The sequence below is a fragment of the Cervus elaphus genome, chromosome 2, assembly GCF_910594005.1.
Source record: "Cervus elaphus chromosome 2, mCerEla1.1, whole genome shotgun sequence".
In the NCBI taxonomy this organism is placed as follows: Eukaryota; Metazoa; Chordata; class Mammalia; order Artiodactyla; family Cervidae; genus Cervus; species Cervus elaphus.
In genome coordinates this window covers 4,867,528-4,890,729 of record NC_057816.1, presented here as the reverse complement: position 1 = coordinate 4,890,729, position 23,202 = coordinate 4,867,528, and the positions used below count along the sequence as shown (strand labels likewise).

At 43.5% G+C, this 23,202-nt stretch overlaps 1 protein-coding gene across 1 annotated transcript in view; it reads right to left on the bottom strand.

The window, feature by feature from the left end:
* Window positions 1-5,957: 5,957 nt before the first annotated feature.
* TESMIN (testis expressed metallothionein like protein) overlaps window positions 5,958-23,202 on the bottom strand; it is a 40,209-nt gene continuing 22,964 nt past the window's right edge. The window contains exons 7-10 of the mRNA XM_043919427.1: window positions 13,125-13,227; window positions 10,438-10,575; window positions 8,495-8,670; window positions 5,958-6,749 (exon numbers count right to left, since the gene is read on the bottom strand). Coding sequence (XP_043775362.1) covers window positions 6,557-6,749; window positions 8,495-8,670; window positions 10,438-10,575; window positions 13,125-13,227 — 610 coding nt within the window. The 3' untranslated portion in view covers window positions 5,958-6,556. The remainder of the gene's footprint in view (window positions 6,750-8,494; window positions 8,671-10,437; window positions 10,576-13,124; window positions 13,228-23,202) is intronic.

Sequence of the window (23,202 nt, the reverse complement as noted above, 5' to 3'; positions counted from 1 at the left end):
TTATACATAAAACAAACACCAGGAGACTCAAAGTCAGCAGGGAAATCAGGGCCCAGGGATGACACAGTGTGGAGACCTGGTCCCTTCTTGCCTCCTCAGCAGAGGGAAGAGGTCGACTGTCCCTGAATCGATACACAGACAACACGGTGCTCATCAAGAAAGAGCATGAAAACAAGGTAAGGATGGGGAGAAAATATTTGCAAACCACATATCCCACCAAGGGCTGTTTTCTAAAACATATAAGGGACTCTCAAAGCTCAGCAAGAAATCCATTAAAGTGAGCACAATACATGAAAAGACGCTTCACTGAACAGCTTACAGAGATGGAAAAAAGCACCAGAAGAGATGGTCAGCATAATTAATGTTTAGGGGGCTGCACATTAAAACCACAACCAAGTGTCACGAAACACCCATTAGAACGGCTGAAGGAACAGTGACAGCGCCAACTGCTGGTAAGGATGCAGAGAAAGTGGACGACTAACACCGCTGCTGAAAAAGTAACATGATTCAGCTGCTCGGGAAGAGCGTTGATCACGTCTTTAAAAATCAAACATGCCACAACCATCCAACCCAACCATTGCACTCCCAAGCATTTACCCCAGACAAATGAAGACCTACCTTTACACAAGAACTCACACACAAATATTCATAGTAGTTTATTCATAACAGCCAAAAACTAGAAACAGCTCAGCTATCCTCCAATGGGTTATACTCTCGTCACCCATACCTACTACTGGGCAATGAAAAGGAACAGGTTATTAAGACTCACAACAACCTGGTGCATGTCTAGAGAATTCTTCTGAGTTTCATATTGCATGACTCCACTTATATAACATTCTTGAAGCGACTAAAGTACAGAAATGGAAAACATACTAGTGGTTGCCAAGGTTTGGGAGGGGATGGGAATAGGAGGGAGGTGGCTGTGAATACAGAGAGTGACTGGAGGGAGCCTTGAGGTGACAGAATTCTGCATCTTGACTGTGTCAATGTCACCATCCTGGCTGTGATACTGTACTAAAGTTTTGTAAGATGCTCCCACTAGGGAAAACTAGATAAAGGGTACATATCTCTCTGTATTACTTCTTACAATTGTATATAAATCACAATTATCTTAAAATGAAATGTTTAAATTTTAAAGAAGCTACTAAAATATATTTTTGGGCCTTGGTATGTTCACTGGTGAATTCTACTAAATATTTAAGGAAAAAATTATTCCAATTCTTTACTATCCCTTCTGGGACACAGAAGCTGAGGGAATACTTCCTAACTCATTCTAATTCATCCTGTGAGTGCAATGTTACCCTAAAGAAGACACACACACACAAAAACACTACACGAAAACTGCAGACCAGTATCCCTGATGAACATAAACACCAAAATCCTCAGCAAAGCATTGCAAGTCAAATCCGATTGAGTATAAAAAATTACACACCACAACGAAGTGGGATTTAACCTACGTATGTAAGTCTGGTTCAACAGTCAAAAGTCAATTAAGGTAAGATTTTCCTGGTCGTACAGTGCAGGGGACACAGGTCCAGTCCCTGTTCCAGGACGATCCTGCATGCTGAGGAGCAACTGAGCCCACGCGTCACTACTGGGCCGGCACTCTGGAGCCCGAGAGCCGAAACTACCGAGGCCTGAGCACCCTAGGGCCCACAAGAGCTCGGCAGCAAGAAAAGCTACTGCAGTGAGAAGCCTGAGCACTGTAAGGAAGAGTGGCTCCTGCTTGCCACAACTAGAGAAAGCCTGAGAATAGCAATGAAGGACCAGCATAGCCAAAAAAAGAAAAATTTTAATGCAATCCATCGCATAAATAGGCTAAAGAAGAAAAATCTCAGGATCTTATCAGTAGATGCAGAAAAGACATGTGACAAAATCCAATAGCTGTAGATGATTAAAAAATTAATAAGCCTTTGGTAAACAACGAATCGATAAAGAATATCTACAACTTGATAAAGAATATCTGACAAAAATCCTACACGCATGCGTGCTAAGTCGCTTCAGTCATCTCTGACTCTTTGCAACCCTATGGACTGTAGCCTGCCAGGCTCCTCAGGCAAGAAAACTGGAGTGGATTGCCATGACCTCCTCCAAGAATCAAACCTGCATCTCTTAAGTCTCCTGCACTGGCAGGCTGGTTCTTTACCACATTATGCTTAACAGTGAGAAACTAGAAACGTCCCCACTAAGATGAGGAACAAGACAAGGACGTCCCCTCTCACTGCCACCTTTCAACGCCATACCGGAAGTTCCAGCTAATGTGAAAAGACAAGGAAATCAGAAATATACAGATTGAGATGGAAGAAATAGAACTTCCTTTGTTCAAAGACGACACAATTAACTATGTTAAAAATCAGTCCCCAAACTCCTCGGACAGAAAGACAATTATAGCAAGGTTGCAGGATACAAGGTTAATATATAGAAATTAATCTCTTTCCCATATAGCACTAATGAACAAGTGGAATTTGAAATTAAAAACACAATACCACTTAGCTTAGCACTCCCAAAATAAAATACTTAGGTATAAATCTAACAAAACATGTACAAGATCTACACGAGGGGCTTCCATGGTGGTCCAGTGGTTAAGAATCCTCCTTGCAATACATGGGACACTGGTTCTATCACTAGCCCAGGAAGATCCCACATGTGGTTCAGTTTGGTTCAGTTGCTCAGTTGTGTCCCATTCTTTGTGACTTCATGGACTGCAGCATGCCAGGACTCCCTGTCCATCACCAACTCCAGGAGTTTCCTCAAACTCATGTCCATTGAGTTGGTGATGCCATCCAACCATCTCATCCTCTGTCATCCCCTTCTCCTCCTGCCTTCAATATTTCCCAGCACCAGGGTCTTTTCCAATGAGTCAGTTCTTTGCATCAGGTGGCCAAAATATTCAGCTTCAGTATCAGTCCTTCCAATGAATATTCAAGACTGATTTCCTTTAGGATGGACTGGTTGGATCTCCTTGCTGTCCAAGGGACTCTCAAGAGTCTTCTCCAACACCACAGTGCAAAACCATCAATTCTTCGGTGCTGAGCTTTCTTTATAGTCCAATTCTCACATCCACACATGACTACTTGAAAAACCATAGCTTTGACTGGACGGACTTTTGTTGGCAAAGTAATGTCTCTGTTTTTTAATATGCTGCCTAGGTTGGTCATAACTTTTCTTCCAAGGAGCAAGTGTCTTAATTTCATGGCTGCAGTCACCATCTGCAGTGATTTTGGAGCACCCCCCCCCACCTCCAAAATAAAGTCTGTCACTGTTTCCACTGTTTCCCCATCTATTACCCATGAAGTGATGGGACCAGATGCCCTGATCTTAGTTTTCTGAATGCTGAGCTTTAAGCCAACTTTTTCACCCTCCTCTTTCACTTTCATCAAGAGACTCTTTAGTTCTTCTTTGCTTTCTGCCATGAGGGTGGTGTCATCTGCATATCTGAGGTTATTGATATTTCTCCTGGCAACCTTGATTCTAGCTTGTGCTTCATCCAGCCCAGTGTTTCTCATGATGTACTCTGCATATAAGTTAAATAAGCAGGGTGACAATATACAGCCTTGATGTACTCCTTTCCCAATTTGGAACCAGTCTGTTGTTCCATGTCCAGTTCTAACTGTTGCTTCCTGAACTGCATACAGATTTCTCAAGAGGCAGGTCAAGTGGCCTGGTGTTCCCATCTCTTGAGGAATTCTCCACAGTTTGTTGTGATCCACACAGTCAAAGGCTTTAGCAGAGTCACTAAAGCAGAGGTAGGAGCAACTACGTGCCTACGGCACAACCACTGAGCCTGTGCCCTGGAGCCCGGAGCAGCAGCGACTGCAGTGAGAGAGCCCACACGCCGCAGCTGAAGAGGAGCCGCGCTCTCCACAGTCAGAGAAAAGCCTGTGCAGCAAGGAAGACCCAACACAGTCAAACAAACATTAAAAAATCAAAGGCGAGCTAAACAGACATTCCATGTTCATGGAGAGAAAGACTCAGTGTTTCCAAGATGTCAGTTCTTCTCAACTTGATCTATAGAATCAACACAATCCCAATCAAAATCTCAGCAGGTTATTCTGTGGATGTCAAAAAACTTATTCTAAAGTGACATGAAGAGGTAAAAGACGTAGAATGGCCAACATGATATTGAAGAAGAACAAAGTTTGAGGACTGACAGCACCCGACTTTAAGACTTACTAAAGCTATAGCAATCAAGACAGTGTGATATTTGGGGAAAAATTAACAAACAGATCAATGGAACAGAATAGAGAGACAGAAACATACCCACATGAATATAGTCAACTGACAGGGAATTCCTTGGTGGTCCAGTGGTTGGGACTTGGTGCCTTCACTGCCAGGGCCTGGGGTTTGATCCCTGGTTGGGGGACTAAGGTCCCACCAGCTGTGTGCTATGGCTAAAAGACAAACAAGCAAACAAAACAGGAAAAAAAAAAAAAGAAAAACTATGTATAGTCAGCTGATCTGTGGCAAAGGAGCAAAGGCAATACAATAAAGAAAAGATAGTCTTTTCAGCAAATGGTGCCAGAACAACTGGACATCCACATGAAGAAAAATGAACCTAGACACAGACCATATATTCTTCACAAAAATTAACTCAAAGTGGATCACAGACACAAGTGTAATGCGAAATGCAGGGCTAGATGAAGCTCAAACTGGAATCAAGATTGCCAGGAGAAATATCAATAACCTCAGATATGCAGATGACACCACCCTAATGGCAAAAAACAAAGAGGAACTAAAGTAAAGAGCCTCTTGATGAAGATGAAAGAGAAGACTGAAAAAGCTGGCTAAAAACTCAACATTCAAAAAACTAAGATCATGGAATCCAGTCCCATCACTTCATGGCAAATAGATGGTGAAACAATGGAAACAGTGACAGACTTTATTTTCTTGGGCTCCAAAATCACTGTGGACAGTGACTACAGCCATGAAATTATAAGACACTTGCTCCTTGGAAGAAAAGCTATGACAAATCTAGGCAGTGTATTAAAAAAAAGAAAGATATCACTTTGCCGACAAAGGTTCATATAGTCAAAACTATGGTTTTCCAATAGTCATGTATGGATGTGAGAGTTTACCCATAAAGAAGGCTGAGTGCCAAAGAATTCATGCTTTTGAACAGTGGTGTTGGAGAAGACTCTTCAGAGTCCCTTGGACTGCAAGGAGATCAAACCAGTCAGTTGTAAAGGAAATTAATCCTGAATATTCATTGGAAGTACTGATGTTGAGCTGAAGCTCCAATACTTTGGCCACCTGATGCAAAGAACTGACTCACTGGAAAAGACCCTGATGCTGGGAAAGATTGAAGGCAGGAGGAGAAGGGGCGACAGAGGATGAGATGGTTGGATGGCATCACCGACTCGATGGACATGGGTTTGAGCAAACTCAGGGAGATAGTGAAGGACAGGGAGGCCTGGCGTGCTGCAGTCCACAGGGTTGCAAATTAGTCAGACACAACCAAGTGACTGAACAACAACAAATTTCCCCTTTGGTTCCCCATCAGAACTAGGCTGTTCCAAACACAGCTCTACAAATCTCAACTTACTCCTTGGCTTCTTGCTTACTGATATGCCCAGTGACCATATCCTAAGACCCCACTTCTTTAAGTGATGTGTTTGTAAGCGAGCTTTTTAAACATTCTCCAAGGGGCCAACACTCTTAACGAACACAGAAACATAACTAATATATGTTCGGTTGTTAATTGCAATAATGGAAGATATTTGAAATTTTTATTCCTCTTTGCTTTTACAATAGAACCAAAAGAGAGTCAACTTAATAACTTATTTTTCCTGCTGACTTCTGCAAATTAGTTATTTTAACCATATTTTACAAACAATAGTAATATTATAACAGTAATTATGGAGAAGTTAATTGGATAATAGAGCTTTTCCACAATTTAAATGGAAACATATAAGAAACTAGATAATTTCAGCCCCACAACTCAAAATGCTACTGATCAAACCAACCCCACTGTCTGCACTTCATGGTGACCCTAGAGGAGACTAGTAATTTCTGAGACTCCAGGGAAATATTTACATTCAGAAATTCTCCAAGGTATTTGGTAGTTCTCTACAGATTTTACGTTGTACCTTAGCAGCCTGTCTGGGGAATTTATTTCTAAGCAATTTAGGGGAAAAATCATTATGGCTTTTCATGCAGAGAAGCCTCCAGAGGAGGAAAATTCCCTGGAGAGGGTGAAGTCAATAGGAAAGGACTTGTATTTCTCTCCAGGGCCTGCTTCCACCCTCCATTACTCACTGTTAGTGCAGACCATTCTCTCAGGATTACAGGAACCCACGCTGTTTCCTTGGGTCCAGACAACAACAGTAGGGTCATGCACTTCCTCAAAAAGTGGGGCAGGATTTTAGTCACCAAATCCCTTAGAGACTCTGAGTAAGCCCCTCAGTGTCCTGATGCAGACAGAAAATTTGTTCTTAATGATGAAGCTATTGGTGCAGACCCAGCCTCATGCTCCTTAAAACAACCTTGCTAAACTACAGATTTCCTTCAGGATACGGACACAAAACCTACACGCGTGTGTATTTCACCATGCTGTGCTTTACTCAATCTTCAGCCCTTTGGATCTAAACTCAACATGGAGGATCTGTGACAAGCATCTCCCGAACTCCTCTAGGATCATTTGCTCCGCCAGGCACTCGGAGCACTGCTCCTTCTCCGCTTCTTCGCCCTGGGCCAGCAAGCAGGCGCACGTGGCTTCCACCACCTCCCAGGAGATGCACGAGGTCGACCGCCTGTCAGAGCAAACCAGTTGAAGGCCACATTCAGTCACTCCACTGTTTTAAATACCTTTCACAGTCCAGGGGACATGCTTGTTATAGCACTTTAAAGAATGCCACTGGTAAAATCTAATGTTTTCTTAATACTGGAAATGATATGCCCTGTGACCATATAAAGGACTGCTTTTAGAAGAAGAATGCAGAGGACAGATGAGCCTGTCAGCTCCTAGACATCCTTTTCCCTGAAGATTCTAAATTGTCTCAAACGTAGATCCACAAAGGAGCCTGGAGACCTGGGCTGCGGCATCAAGTCTGCAGGCTGGGCAGGGGTTGAAGCAGCAGGAGTCGTAGCTGAGACAAGCCGTGGCCTGGGCTCCTTGCACAGGTCTGTCTGCCTGAGGAAAGCAGCCACAGCACAGCGGGCTCTGGGCGCCGGGCCCTCCTCCCCAGGAGCCCGGTGGCTCTGAGGAGTCGCCTCCTGGGGGGCACACTGTCAGCTCGCCTCTCAGCACCCCCTGGACCCCTGAAGCGGCTCTGAAAGTCAGCTGAACCACGTCATACAGGACCCGTCACTTCCTCACTGGGCTCCAGGGGCAACTGTGACTTAGCTAGATAGTTGCCCAAGTCATGCTCAAACTGAAAAAATTTAGCAAAACTATAGATTATGAAAATATAGATGCTGGGATTGGTTTAAATCTGTCAAGGCAATACACAATGACTTTTGTTGCAGATGAATGAACAGGGCTGGCCTCAGCTTGAGAGTCTTAACATTTTGAGATCAGACTCCCAAGTATGGAGTTCCTGTCACATTCTGTCGGACACTCAGCATCACCATGTTAGGCAATAATGTTTCCACATGTATTTTCACAGGAGATGCAGCCATGTTTCAGTAAATTTTTACCAATAAAGACCTCTGCAGGTCACAGTGATGAGTGTTTCTGATATCTCTAGCCAACAAAGCATGGATTTGTCTTTTCTACATGTTATCAATTAATTAATGACATCTGGTAGTTTATCATGACATGACCATCCCATCAAACTCAAGGAAATTTTTTAAAATGGATGAATCTAGTCCAATATCTAATAAAATTATCAGTAAACTTTTGAGACTTCCTAGGATTATAATAATTACAAATATTTTTTGTAATTACTACAAAATATAAAAAATGGCCTCAAAAGAATCACATGGGAAGACATCCCCCTAAAGTGGACTCCATAAGCCCTTCAGTGAGGCGTACAGCACACACAGAGCACTTCTCCGCAGTCCCTTCCCGTGTGAAGAGCGGTTCAGGCGTTTGCTGTCTAGAGATCAGGCCTTTGCCACCTGGTCCTGGAGGCCCTCTGCTCTCGTACAAAACAGGGGTGACTCAGACAGTGAGGACTGAAAGGTTGAGCTAAGAGGACAAATAGGACCAAGGGGTTTCGGCAGCAGGGGCACCTCTGGGGTAACACAGTGTGGGATCAAGGGCTGGGCAAGACAGAGAAGCTGCAGCCTCCCTTCCCTGTCCCTCATCTCCTGCCCTCCCGCAGACAAAATTGCTTTCCTTCCAGTGTGGAAACTATTTTAACTCTCCTCTTAAATTTTTTCTTGACCGTGAGGTGAGGCTTTCAGGATCTTAGTTTTCCCGACCAGGGACCGAACCCATGCCTCCTGCAGTGGAAGCGCTTAGTCCTAAGCCCTGTTTCACCAGGAAGTCCCAACTCTCTTCTCAAGTTAACCTTGAATTCCCTTATTAGGAGGCTGAGTTCAGAGTACCTACCTATCTTTTCTGAATTTTGGCGGTCCTGAAAATTTCGTTGGTGACAAATGATGGCCGCCTTCAAACCCTCCAATTTCCATGTAGTTTGGCATGTTCATTAGTGTTTTTCGTTCTGGGCTTTCTTCATAATTTTTGCAACCAATGCATTTGCAAATAGAAGAACACATAATTTTGGCCTGGTAACATAAAATGCTTTAATAAAATCAGCTTGCCCTACAATTCATCAAAAACTGACAAAAACTATTTGGATCTTAAATAATGTTTATATTTGTGTGTGCACACAAGTAGTAGTTGCAACATTCATACCCAGAAAAAAAGGGAGAGGGGAGCAGTGAAGATGGGTGAGTGATGGTGATGTGAAGAGAAAGGCACATTTCCATCCCCGTTGCCGCCACCAGGGGTGAGGGAGGGAGGGGCTCTTGAAGGCAGGTGGGTGGGTGTGGGCATGAGCCCTGAGCAGACAGCCGGGTCTCTCCCTTGCCCAGGGGCCACACAGTGAAGACTCTACCTGACCCTTGTTCTGCAGGAAGCCTGCCCTGGCCGATTCTAGAACTCCAGGAGCCCAGCCACCCTTCTCCTTCAGCACTGAGAGTGTGGTGCTGGCCCTGTGGTTGCAGAGAACGTGCTCATGGGTAAAACATGAAACCCACCCGAGGCCAGGCCTGTGGTGGGCATTCTAGGGGGAGGGCCTTCTTTCTTCCTTATGGGGGGACATTGCTTCTTGTCATATGGTCGTGTGACACTCAGGGTCAGGGGCCAACCCCTTGAGCCAGCCGGACCTGGGGCAGTGGGAAGCCTGGCTCGTTTCTGGCCCCTTCATGGTTTCAGGCCCTGGGGGTTTCCCTCAGGGAAACTCAGACCTGCGTCTAAAGGAGTGTGCTTTCTTTTGCACCTCTGGGAGTTTTGAGCAGGAGGTTTTTCGGAATTTCTAGTCTGCTGTAATATCAGGCGCTGCAGGCCCTCTGCCCGGCTGAGGAAAGCAGGCTGGCACACTGCTTCGGTGCGGCAGCAAGGACACGAAGAGCAGAGACCCCGTGAGGATGTCTGAGAGCAGTCCCCCTGGGGTGAAGCCACTGCCTCCCTGCATCTCCAGCTCTGCAGTATTTTTGCCTCATTTTCAAAATGTGAGCTAGGGGATTGCTAGGTCTGCTGGATCTCCAGAATCAGGAAGACTTTACTGAAGCCTGACCTTCTATGACAATCTTCTAAAAATAAAGTTCACAGGAACATCCCCAAGAGACCTCAAGCAAATCAGAGAGTCTTTGCAGGAGGGGCTTCTTGGCTGCTTCATTGACAGGGCCTGAGGGTTCCCTTCCTCCCTCTTTCTTCCTTTCCCTTCAACACAAAGAAAGACAGAGAGAGACAGAAAACGGAGGTGAGTGAGGGGTGAACCTAAAGGAGAAAACCAGTCCCTCTACTGCCTTTAAATCTTTTGAGGGAGAAAACAAAGCTCTGTCTGAGAACTGGTCAGCATCTCTCCAGCAGCAAAGGCAACTGTGCATTCTGGTCTCTGTCCACTCAGAAGTTGCCCCCTCAAAGCACCCAGGGGAAGGCTCGTCTGGGGACAAGGCTGCCCTCACTGCCCCTCCCAGAGCATCTCTGCTCTGCTCAGCAGGGCAGAAGCCCACCTCTGGGAGCCAACAGACTGCTGGCCCCCGAGGGTGGCTCCAGCATCAGATCAGCAGCCGTAGAGCAGGCAAGGCTGTGGCACTGGGCACCCTCCCAGGACACTTGGGGTGAGCTCAGTGGGGACAACATGCTCCCAAAGGAGCCCTTGCTTCATAAAGTGAAATTTATATTTGAGACATTAAGGTAGATTGATGAGTGTTCTTTAGAAGCCCTGGAAGGAAGAAAGTTAAATTCTTAATTAAATTTTTAACCACAAAGTTACTTAGCCCATTTACCTGGCTTTTAAAAATAATGCTTGGCAATTGTTGACTGACCTCATAGCACTCACAGTAGTTCTTAAGGCAGCCCGACCTCTTGCAATTACATCCTTTGTTATGTCGAGGTTTCACATCACCCAGTTTTCCTTTCCCAATTTTTGGTTGGAAAGCTTCTGGATTTCTATCAAGACATGCCTAAGACAGAAAATGCAAAACTCCATCAAGATATATTTTACTACTTAAAACAATGCTTAGTGCCAGGTATCTGGCTTGCCATAACTGGGTCTAACTGTTACTTTAGAAGTGGCCATAACGAGCAGCGGGCCTCTACCCCTGTTCTGTTCCATTTTCACTCACTTGAATACTTAAAGGTGGAATAGTGGATGGTAAAGATGCAAAGAAAATCACGGTGTCCACGTGAACACAGCTCCTTCCCGGCTCCTGTGTGCATTGCTTCGGGAGATGTTAATAGCTGGGATCACGGCACTCTGCTACCAGATGGCATTTATTAACATGCACCGTGTTCCAGGGATCTTCTGTGCAATGTGTGCGCTCTCTCACTGAACCCTCACACAACCCTGTGGGGCAAACACCGCCCCTCCTCCTGGGGCCTGATGGGTGAAGAAGCTGAGGCGCCGAGGGGTCAGAAGATTGTGGCCCAGGGATGGCATCTGGTCTCCGAGTTCACAGCCAGCCCCAGGTCTCAACCACCTCTCTAACAAGATGACACTCTGCTCTTTATTAAGCTGAGTTGGGGCAATATGGACATCACAGCAGCAGCCTCATGCTTCCTCTCCCCTCACCATGAGCAGGGAGACCCTTCTGACACCAGAGCCTGGCTCTGCAGAAGGGCCTTTGCAGTGAGGATGCTTTGGTGTGTGTTCTAGTTTTTAGTGAAGCAGAAGGGATGGTGGAATATGTTGAATTTGGGCATTTGTGACCCCTGTGTGACCCCCACCCAGGCCAGCTCAGAGGATAGTCCAGCTCCCCATCCGAGGTCCCTCATGTCTCCTCCCCATCAACACACCCCCAGTGGGAACCTGTCTTCTGACTTAGGCTGCTTTAATTTTGCTGTTCTGGAACTTCAGCTGAGTGGAACCACTCTGCATGTGCTCTTGTTCATCTGACTTCTTCCATCAGTGCAGTGTCTATGAGGCTCTCCAGGCTGCGGCACGGATCTGGAGGTCTTTCTTTTCCATGATGTGTGGAGAAGAATTATACTATATACTGCAGGCCTATCCAGCCTACCACAGAGAGGCACACGGCTTGCTTCCAGTTTGGGGCTATTAAGAACACAGCTGCTGTGAACATTTTTGTACAAGTCCCTGGTGGACATGTACACGCATTTCTAGGGGTTGTATTTTCAGGAATGAAACTGCCAGGCCACAGCACACACAGAGGTTTAGCTTTAGTAACTATTACCAAACAATTTTCCAAAGTGCTTGCACCAATTTACATTGCTAGCAGCTTTCCATAATTTTTAAATAAAACTTTTTATACTTTTAATTGAAGATAGTTTTCTTTACCAGAACTTTTAATACTTTTCATTGCAGATAGTGTATTTTCTTTAAAAAAAATACAACAACGTTGAACTTCAGATGAATCACTATTTTTTTCTGTCCTGTGGATCTGCCTGTGTCAAAACTGATTTTCAATTGGTTTATCTATAAATCGAGGCAAATTAAATTATTTTAGAAAAAACCAGACGGACCATGGCACAGAATGAGAGCCTGAGGCCAGGTCTCTGGTGAGTGAGGGGCGCCAAGACGCAGCCTGGGTGGGGGGCTGTGCTCCCTTCCCGGTGGTCCTTCATCACCGGGCGGGGGGGGGGGGCGGTTAACCTTGCTTCTGCATTTAGTCTTTAGCAGGTGGCCTGAGGGGCTCTCCAAGGTGCTGTTCACCTCTAGATTCTCCCTTCGCCCGAAAGCCAAGAAGAATAAAAATCAGCCAAAACTAACAACGGCTGAGAGCTTTCATCAAGGTTTCTTCACACAGTGAACCATCTATACCTTTTCAGATTATACCCTTTGAACTTAGGTTTATCTGCTACAGAACACAATCTAAATTTCTAGACCCCAAATTAAGACAAAATGGATATCTGTATGTCCTTAAACCGGAAACTTCTGGGACCCTGCTGCCCCTCTAAGCCTCCTGATACCAGTGGAGAATAAAGGTCTTCCTCTGGCTGCCACTCTCGCAGCAGCTTCTGGTCATGGCCAGGGCCCCACCTTCATGAATAGAGTCCTATTTAGTGTATACTCTTCAACACTTTTGGGTTTCCCCAATATTGAAATTAGAAACCTGTAGAGATTGTTTTGTGAATATTCCTGGAACTTTTAAATGCATTTTTTAAAATTGGAGTCTAAGTGCTTTACAACGTTGTGTTAGTTTCTGCTGCACGACACAGTGACTCAGCTGTGTGCATAACATGTCCCCTCCCTCCCGGGCCTCCCTCCCGCTCCCTCTCCCCACCCCACCCTTCTAGGCCATCACAGAACACAAAGCTGAGCTCCTTGTGCTGTACGGAAAGTCCCCACTAGCCATGTGTTCTACGCATGGCAGTGTATATACGTCGATCCTAATCTCTGTTTGTCCCGCCCTCCCCTTCCCGAACCGCCCATGTCCACATGTCCATTCCCTACATCTGCATCTCTATTCTGGTTCTGCAAATAGGTTCATCTGTACCATTTTTCTAGATTCCACATATATGTGTCAACATGAGTGTATTTAAAGGAAATTTTTACCTTAATGGCCTTAAACCGTTCGATTTCATGACGTAAATTGTTGCAACAATTATTACAATTGCAGTTGTTGCAAAAGTCCCCGCTAGCAAAGCAATCACAGTACCTGTGGATAAAACAACACAGCGTGTCAAAGCCACCCAGTGAGGAGATGAAGACAAGCGTGCATATACCTACAGAGAGAGGGCTGGCCGGCACGCTGGGTCAAACACGACCTTTAGTTACCTGATTCTTCTCTTTCTGTGTAAATAGATCCACTGGGATGACGTTCTCCAGTGACCAACACAGAAGAGAGACAGACTAGGGAAAATCATTGGTTTCATAACAAGGCAGTTGGCAGAATAAATAATTTCCCAGTCAATGTCCATGGGCATCCATTACCTCCTTCCCCTAATGCCCACCACCCTTGTTCCAGGACAGCTGTAAGCTGGTGAGCACAGAGCCGTTTTCCCATCAACCATCCCAACCCAGCCAACACCACAGAATCCAGTTTACTTCTCAGCCGACCTGCCTGTGAGAAAAGCCTAAGGGACCTAGAGGTGGCCCCAGGCTCTGTCATACTCTCACTCCGCGTCAGCGTGTGGAGGCGGGAGACACGACTGGGGCGGAGACACACGTGAGTGCTGCCACACGTGATAACCAGGTCTTCCACGTGCTCAGAATCCACAAAATAGCAGGCTGAGTAGACCTGTCTGAGCATCTACCTCCCACCCTGAGGCCCTGGAGTCAGACAGGCAGTACCCTGTGGCTCAAGGGCAGTGGCCAGCACCTTCTCTGCTGTGTCATCCTTGAAGAACTCTCAGTGTTGATGACCATGAACTGCTTCACATGCTCCTGGAGGAGCTTCCTCTCGTGCCGCACGACCGAGGCATTTATAGGCCTGAGGTTTTTCAGTATGAAGAGGGACAAGACACTTTCCTCAAATCATGTAAGAATTCAGTGTCTGGTCAAAGACTCCTAACAACCTACCTGTAATCTGCACCCCTGAGAGGCTTTGGGAGGCTTATCAGCCACCCCACGGCTTCAGCTTGTGACTAGAGAGGACCCATAGTGTTCTCTTCCTGAGCGCAGTTCATGGAAAAGAGCTTCGTATGCAGATTTAATATCAGCTCTGCTACTAGTTTCCCATGTTACCTGATCCAAGTTATTTATGTCAGCGTCTAGAGCCAGGACATGGGGATTCTGCCACTTGACTGCCTGGTCTCACAGAGTTGCTGAGGGAAGGCCTGAAGCCCTGGTGTGCTTCCTCCGACAAAGTGCTGCATGAAGGCAGGAGGGCCTCTGCGTCTGGCTATGTGGTGGACTAGATGCTTGCAGAAACCTTCCTGTTATAGAATTCCTAAGTACAATTATTTTAACATTTATTATTTTAATATTTTAAATAATGTGTCAAAATTCATGCCAAACAAAGAAGAGAGTAAAGGAGATTGTCGGATGTGAAAAGAAACTATGAGTCCAGAGGGGTGAATTTTGTAGCTGCCAAGTGTTGTCCTGGGCCCTCTGCTGGTCCCTAGTGACCTGGAGCTTGGGTTCAAATTGGCCACTCCTGCAGGAGACAGCGTCTGAGCTACAGAAGGTGGGAGTTGGATCAAAAGACCCCTTATAAAGTGTGAGTCCTTGAAAGGCAACCTTCCCACAAATCTACTTCATGGAGATTTCAGAGCACAGGGACCAAAAAGAAGATCCCAGAAGGTTCTGGAAAGAATAATACAGGTTTCATACAAAGGGTGAGAAAAAATTTCATAACAACACCAGAAACTAGAAGAAAATGCAGCAAAGCCTTCCAAATCCTAAAGGAAAACTTAATTAGTTGAAGCTGAAAATCCTACCACCCATCCAAAGTGATCATCTTAGTGTGAGGAGAGACATGACACTTTCAGACAAGCACAGTCTGAAAAGACTCTCTCCCAGCACTCTTGGTTGAGAAGCTGCTGGAGGACATGCTGCCTGAAAACAATGCAGTGAATCAAGAATGAGGAAGATAATGCTATCCAGGAGCCAGGGGGTCAGATATGTGGAAGAAGCAAAGGAAGCCCTGGGACCGATGCTGGAAGGAGGGTCCACAAGGAGAACTGTACCTAGGGCTGGAACCAGCCCCTCAGGAACAGGACCTTGACGGCCGCAGGAAAGGCTTCCTCCAGACCAGGTCACCGCATAGCTGTGTGCTCGCACATGTTGAGAAAGCACTTACGCAAGCAGAGGAGAGTGAAGGGTTAAGTTAGTGTTAGGTGCATTTAAAAGCTAAGTGTTAATGGGAGGGAGAAGAGAAAGAAGTTGAGGAAGAACGTTAATCAAGCCTCAGACATGTTTTCATAGTCATAAAAACACTACTGATCTAACAAAGTACATCTGATTTCTGGGAACAGGCCACGTGCATGTTGGGAGGGGGTTAGGTGTGAGTAGGAAGAGGAAACAACTAAATCCACATCTTTCATGGCACAAAAACAAGAGATCATGCCAAAACTGAAAAGTCAAGAAGCAGCAATACAGGCAAGTTATTTAGACTTATGGAGGCAAATACTAAAAGATTTGGTTAAGGGCTGAAAGCGTCTGGAGATCGGAAAATAAGGAAAAATTATCAGGAACTACATTTTTTGTCATAAACCTTGTATAATTATTAGACTTTTTTTTTTTTTTTTTGACTGAGCCACACAGCTTTCAGGATCTTCCCTGACCAGGGCTCAAACCCAGGCCCTCAGCAGTGCCAATGCAGCGTCTTGATCACTGGACAGTCAGGGAATTCCCCATTTGGCTCTTTAAACTATGTACATATGACCTGGATAAAAGCAATAATTAAAAGTCAGAAAGGATAAACTGAAAGATAAAGAGTTAGATCCAGATTCAGCATAAAATGACAAGTTAGAAACATGGGAGAGATGAAGAGAAATGGTCCTTAGTTAGGGGGTCATGTGTATCTGATAAGCATTACAGGACAGAAAAGAGAAACAGAAGAGAGCTATTCTTGGAGTGAGGATACCTGTGTTTCCCAGTTGTGGGTCCTCAGATTTCAGAAAACTAATGAACCTCAAAAAAGCAAATAAAAGGAAAAATCAAAGATGAAAAGAAAATTGTAAAAACACCAGAGAGAAAAGACATTACCTAGACTGACCACTGACTTTGTGTTAGAAATAATGGAAAACAGTAGAACAATATTTTTATAGCGTGGAGAGGAAAAACTGACAATCTAGAATTTTATACCTAGTCAAGCTATGTCTAGTCACTGAGATCCAAGCTAGGAACACTTCTTTTACTGCTCTACACACTTTGCTGGGTGATTTTATTTACTGGCTACTTTTTAAAACTTTGGGCTTCTCTGGTAGCTCAGTTGGTAAAGAATCCACCCGCTATGCAGGAGACCCCAGTTCGATTCCTGGTACAGGAAGGTCCACTAGAGAAGGGATAGGCTACCCACTCCAGTATACTTGGGCTTCCCTGTGACTCAGCTGGTAAAGAATCCACCTGCAATGCGGGAGACCTGGGTTCCATCCCTGGCTTGGGAAGATCCCCTGGAAAAGAGAACAGCTACCCACTACTGGCCTGGAGAATAGGCCTGCAAAGAGTCGGACACGACTGAGTGACTTTCACCTTCTTTTTAAAAAACTTTATGTAGAATATTTGTAAATCTGTGTCACCAAAATCTCATTGTCTTCTTTCCCAAACATCAGGAAAGGGTTTCCTCACTTGCTGCTCATCCTTCCTCATCCCCATTCATTCTTTAACCTACGGCTCTTGGACCATCTTCCTGCCTCCCTCTAACTCTCAAAGGTGGTCAACAGCCTCCTTAACCAGAAAATGCAAGGACCTCTGCACTGCATTTACCTCACAGCAGTGTGTGACACTATTAGCCTCCAGAACAATTTCCCTACTGTCTATCAGACGTTTCCACCTTCAACCTAGGGTGTCTACACCTTAACTCCTGACCCTCACCTTCAGTCTTCACCCCGCTCTCGCTGTAGTCTCGCTGCATTTGTGGTGTCATCACCCACCCAGTGACATGACCCTGAGTCTTGTCTGATGACTACCTTTCTCTCTTTTCTCATATCCAAGAGGTTACCAAGTCTTCTGATTCTGGCTCAGAAATGTCTTTGCTAATTGTATTCTTGATACAAGAAAATAACATTTGTTGTAGTTTTTTAGAATATAAATAAAAAGAAAAAATTAAAATAATTCAGAATCCTGCTCCCTAGAGATGGCCATTTGGTGAATATATTTCAGAGTTTTTCTGTAAAACTATGCAAGCAAGCAAGCAAGCAAAGTCACCCAGTTGTGTCCGACTCTTTGCAACCCCATGGGCTGTGGCCTACCAGGCTCCTCCATCCATGGGATTTTCCAGGCAAGGGTACTGGAGTGGGTTGCCATTTCCTTCTCCAGGGGATCTTCCTGACCCAGGGATTGAACCCAGGTCTCCTGCACTGCGGACAGACGCTTTACCCTCTGAGCCACCAGGGAATATTGCAAAACTATGCATGTTATCAATAACTACATGCTGCTTGGTTACATATAATACATAAATAAAAACAAGACATATTCTATACAGTTTTAATGTGATTCTACTATGTATCAAAGTCAGTAATCAATATGACAGCTTGCTTTTATTACTTATCAATATGAGAGTTAATATTACATGTAAATAGATTCATGCCACTGTAATGACTACACTGTATCCCACTCTATAGTAACATCACTATAGAGTGATTAATAATTCCCCTTAAACTGAACATTCAGATTATTTTGTAAATTTTGGTATAAAGAACAATACTATGCAAATGGCACTGGGCTCCTTTCTGTCCCCAGAACCCTGTGCCCTCTCTCTCTTGCCACATGGCCTTTGTACCTGCTATTTCTTCTGCCTAGAATGCTCTTATTGACCCGCTTTGAATCCACCTCTGCCTCACTAACTCCTGATTAACTCCTCCTCATCCAAAACCCCTTCCTTCCTCAGGAAAACCTTCCCGGGTGTCGTACGTGGTCATCCCCCCACGACCCTCTGCCCATTGCTGCTGCTTTGCCACACATCCACCATGACCTCTGCGTATGTGACTGCTCTATTCACGTCTGTCTCCCCAGCCAGACTGTGAGTGTTGAGAGGGCAGGGACCATAACTTATCTTGTTAATTTCTGTTTTCTTTATCCCTGAAATCATAGGAATCAAAAATATTTGTGGAATGGATAAATAAGAGTGAAAAATGTATATGTCTTTTTATATACAGTTTGAAATGTCTCTTAAATCTGTGGGTTTTTCCTCATCCTGATCTCTGCCCTAGTTCAGGTCATCATCATTTTTGTCTATGCTGTTGTGATAGTCTCCTAGCCTTCAACTTCCTCCACTTTGGCAATAGTTTTTTAAAACATATTATCAGGCAAAAGGAAGCAAGGAAAAAACAGTAATCAGAAAACACAAAAGTGGTATTCTGTATTTCTGGTGGGAATACAAAATGGTATAGTCACTGTGAAAACCAATAATGTGTTTCCTCAAAAAGTTAAATAAAAAATTACCATATAATTCAGCAATTCCACTTCTAGGTATATACCCAAAAGAAATGAAAGCAAGAACTCAGACAGACACTTGCACACCCACGTTCATGGCTGCATTATGCACAATAGTCAAAGGTAGAAACAGCCCAAGTGTCTATCAACAGATGATGGACAAACAATCAGTGGATAAACAAATGTGGTCTATGATACAGTGGGATATTAATCAACCTGGAAAAGAATAAAGTACTAATACATGCTACAACATGGATGAACCCTGGAAATATCATGTTAGTGAAAAAAGCCAGACACAAAAGCACAATACTGTATGAATCCACCTATATGAGGTGCCTAGAACAGGAAAACTAAGAGACAGAAGGTAGAACAGAGGTTTGCCAGGGGTTGGGGTAACAGAATCCTGTTTAATGGGTACAGACTTTCTATCTGAGATGACAAAAGGGTTCCAGAAACAGGTAATGGTGATGGTTGCACAACATCATGAGTACAATTAATGCCACTGAATTGTGTATTTTAAAATAGTAAATTTTATGTTTTGCATATTTTACCATGATTTAAAAAAAGCAAGTTGCAGATTGCACATATGAAATGCTGCCATTTGGGGAAAGAAAAGAACTTAAATAAATTTTACTTATTTGTGATACAAATAAGTCCACATATGTCAATAATGAGACAAAGAATGCAAATAGATTTTAAAGTCTATTGAAACATGGATTATTAGACTTGCTTTTTAAAAACCCAACTACAGGCCTTCTCTGGCAGTCCAGTGGCTGGGATTCTGTACTTCCACTGCAGGAGGGTTCAAACCCTGGTCAAACCCTGGTCACTGGGGGGTTTGAACCCTGGTCACTGCGTGGCATAGTCAAAAGAATAATAGTAATACAATAAGTAAATAAAACAAAATAAAAACCCAACTATATTTAGATGACAGAAGACACACCTAAAACTCTACCACACAAAGTAGGGACATAGAAGGATGTTAGGAGCACAGCTTGCTACTACTAACCAAAGAAAATACGGTGTAGTAGCAGTAATATAAAAAAAGAATATAAAGGCAAAAAGCACTAGGATTCAGAGTCACATTTAACAGTTGATGGAATAATTCACAAAAAAGATACAACAATCATGAATTTGTACACCTTTCACTATAGACTCAAAGTACATAAACCAAAATGGAATTATAAGGAAAAATAAGCAAATTCACAATCATAATGAGACGTGTTAATGCACTTTTATCAAAAACAGATAAATCACACAAAATTTAATAAGCATTTAGCAGATTAAAAAAAAAAAACTAACAAACTTGAACTAGTGGATAGTAAATGCATCTAACAAATAGAGAATATACATTTTAAAGTTAATATAGAATATATTAAAAATTGACCAAACATTGTCAGAAGGCAATCTTCATTAATTTCAAAGCATTGCTATCATACAAACCATATTATCTCACCAAATTACAATTCAACATAAAAATTGACAATAAAAATGTTGCTTAAAATATACATACACAGATACATGCACATATATGCATACATATATATCTGGATACTTTGAAATGTACACCTAAATAATTCATGCAGTGAAGAGAACATTACAATGAAAATTACATAATATTTTGAGTGAATGACAATGAGAGCAGCACATAACCCTTGGAGGGTGCAGTAAAGCAGTACACAGAGCAACTTACAGCTTTACATGCATTTCCTAAAAAAAAAGATTGTAAATAAATAAGTATTTAACACAAAAAAACTATTAAAACAAGGGAATAAAATGATAAAGGTATGAGGGAGAAAATGGGCTTCCCAGGTGGCACAGTTGTAAAGAAGCCACTTATTGATGCAGGAGACACAAGAGACTCAGGTTAGATCCCTGGGTCAGCAAGATCGCCTGGAGAAGGAAATGGCAACCCACACCAGTATTCTTGCCTGGAAAATTCCACGGACAGAGGAGTCTGGCAGCTTAGTCCATGGGGTCACAGAGTCAGACATGACTGGGCATGCAGGCATGCATTGTAATAATTATAATACGAGGGAGAAAAGAGTAAAGAGTAAGAAGTAATGTTTTTAAAACAGGAATACAAGCAAGAAAATCAATAAAACCAAAAGTTGCTGCTCTGAAATGACTGACAAAACACACAAATCTCTCATGAGACTGATCAAGGAGAAGAAAAGATACAACAAACAGTAGTAGAAATTAAAATTAGGAAAATTTAAAGGCTCTAACTACAGATAGACAATTTTTAAAAATAACAAAAGAGTACATGAACAGAGATATACTGAGACTTGAAAATGTAAAGAAATCAATAATCTTCAAGACAATATAAAATACAGTGGACTCAAGAAGAAACACAAACTTAGAGACGACTACAACTTGTAAAGAAAGTGAATGAGTACTCCATCTCTTACCCCCACTCCAAATCCCAGACATTAAATCAGACAGCTTTATGCACAAAGTTTAATCAAACTTCAAAGAACTAATAAGTCCTATCTTGCCCAACTTTCCCAGAGGCTAGAGAAAAAGAGGGTCCAGTGGGAATGGGGAAGACTGCTAATGCATTTTATTAGACAATTCAGCACTAATAGCAATTTCAAAGAAAGAAAACATGAGAAAGGAAAATTACAGATCTATCTCACTCATGAAAAAGATACAAAGATCCTAACAAAATATTGAAAACTAAATCTAGCAGTGCACACGAAAGATAAAATCAATATGTCATGATCAAATTGGGTTTAATCTCTGGCCTACGAGGGTGGATGACCATTAGAAAATTTGTCATAGATCAAACTGTAAGATTAAAAGAGGAAAACAATCTGATCATTTAAAAGAATACAGGCAAAAAGGCTTTGATAAAATTCACCACTTGTTTATATTAAGAATTAAAAAAGAAAACCACTTAGGAAACCAGGTATACATAGAAGGACACTTCCTGAGTCCGAGGTGGGCATACAGCAGAAAACACCCCACACACCCCTCACTCTGCCCCTTGCCACAACTCTAGTTGAGAATGTGGTTGACTCTGCTTCACTTCCCAGCTTCCTACATTACATGGTCTGACCACACGACAAGGTTCTGGCCAAGGGAAGTTGGGTGGAAGTGGCTGTGGCAATTACTGCTTATGCCTTAGAAGGTAAGGAGTGTACCTTTACCCTGCTCTTTTCTCTTCCCCAGTGGCTGGAATGCGAATGTGAGGGTGGCAGCTGGGGCAGCCCTCTTAGCCACAAAATAGAATCACTCACTTGAGGATGGCAGAACAACTGCTGAAGGAGGCGGAGACTCTAATACCCATCAGCCACCACAAGAGCCTTGGTTGTCATTGAGAGTCTTTGTTACACCGTCTAAGCATATCCTCTATATACTATAGTGCATTTCTCAAAAACCTACAGCAAATATCTTATTTAGGGAATAAAATTTAGGTAAGGGAATTTTAGAAGTGTTTCTGTGAAAATCAGGAGCAAGGCAGTGCCCAGCACCAGCATTCCCTATCACAGTAGTAGACATCCTAGCTATGACCATAAGGCAAGGAAAAGGAAAGGATGGGAGAGACATCATCAAAGACACTTTGCAGACAAGATGATCGGCTAAATACAAAGATGAAGGAAATTCACAGACAAATCATTACAACTAAGAAGTGGGACCCATGAAATGAGCAGGATTAAGAACCCAGAACCAGACCCACATGTGTACTTCAAACTCTGACAGCTGACAGGGAATGCATTGCAGATTATGGGTGACCATATTTGGGTTTTGCAATAAATGGTGCTAGAAAATTAACTGTGCATATGATAAAAAATTAATTCCTAAAAAAAATTAATTCCTACCTAATGCCATTTACAAAAATCAATTCCAGGTTCATTAAGGCCTCAATGCCAAAAAGCAAACCTTTAAACCTTTATAAATAGTCTAATGGCACATCTATTTAACCTTGGGATATGGCCAAGGCACACAAAGGCAGTAACAATAAAGACACTTGATAATTTTGACTATATTAAATTGAAAACTTCTGTTCAACAAAAGTCACTACTCATTTTCTGCCATGTGTATTAAGTGCCCAGCAGACATCAACCTTGCACTGGACACTGGAAGTAAGAAAGACCTCCTCACCATGAGACTTACAATTGTGCACACATGCTCTCTCTCAGGGTTAGAATGAGGGTCAGACAGGGTCAAAAACCCATGTCTAGGGCCAGGATATACACCTTGGCTCCCAACCCAAATTCCACTCCCTTTCTGTTACCTCTGTGGGCTCCCCTCTAAGCAGAATTGCTTTTCCTCCTAGGAAGCTCAGACTGATCTGCCCCACTGGTAACAGCTGTAATGGCAGCCGCAAGATGAGAGTTGGCAAAGCATCGCCCTCTCTGGTCTCAGGCTCCTCCGCCTGGTGGGTCGGTTGGGACAGACATAAGGGTTCCAGTCTTCAGTGGGAGAAAATCCAGTGGCCTGCAGGTTGATGAACGAGAGTGGGCAGTGGTGTTTCAGGGCATGCCTTGTTCCTAGGAGCTCAGGCTGTGTCGCCAGTGCTGTCCACAGTCTAGGTATTCTTGTATGAGGCGTTTGTATTGTCCTCCTTCTTCAGCCCACTCTCACATTG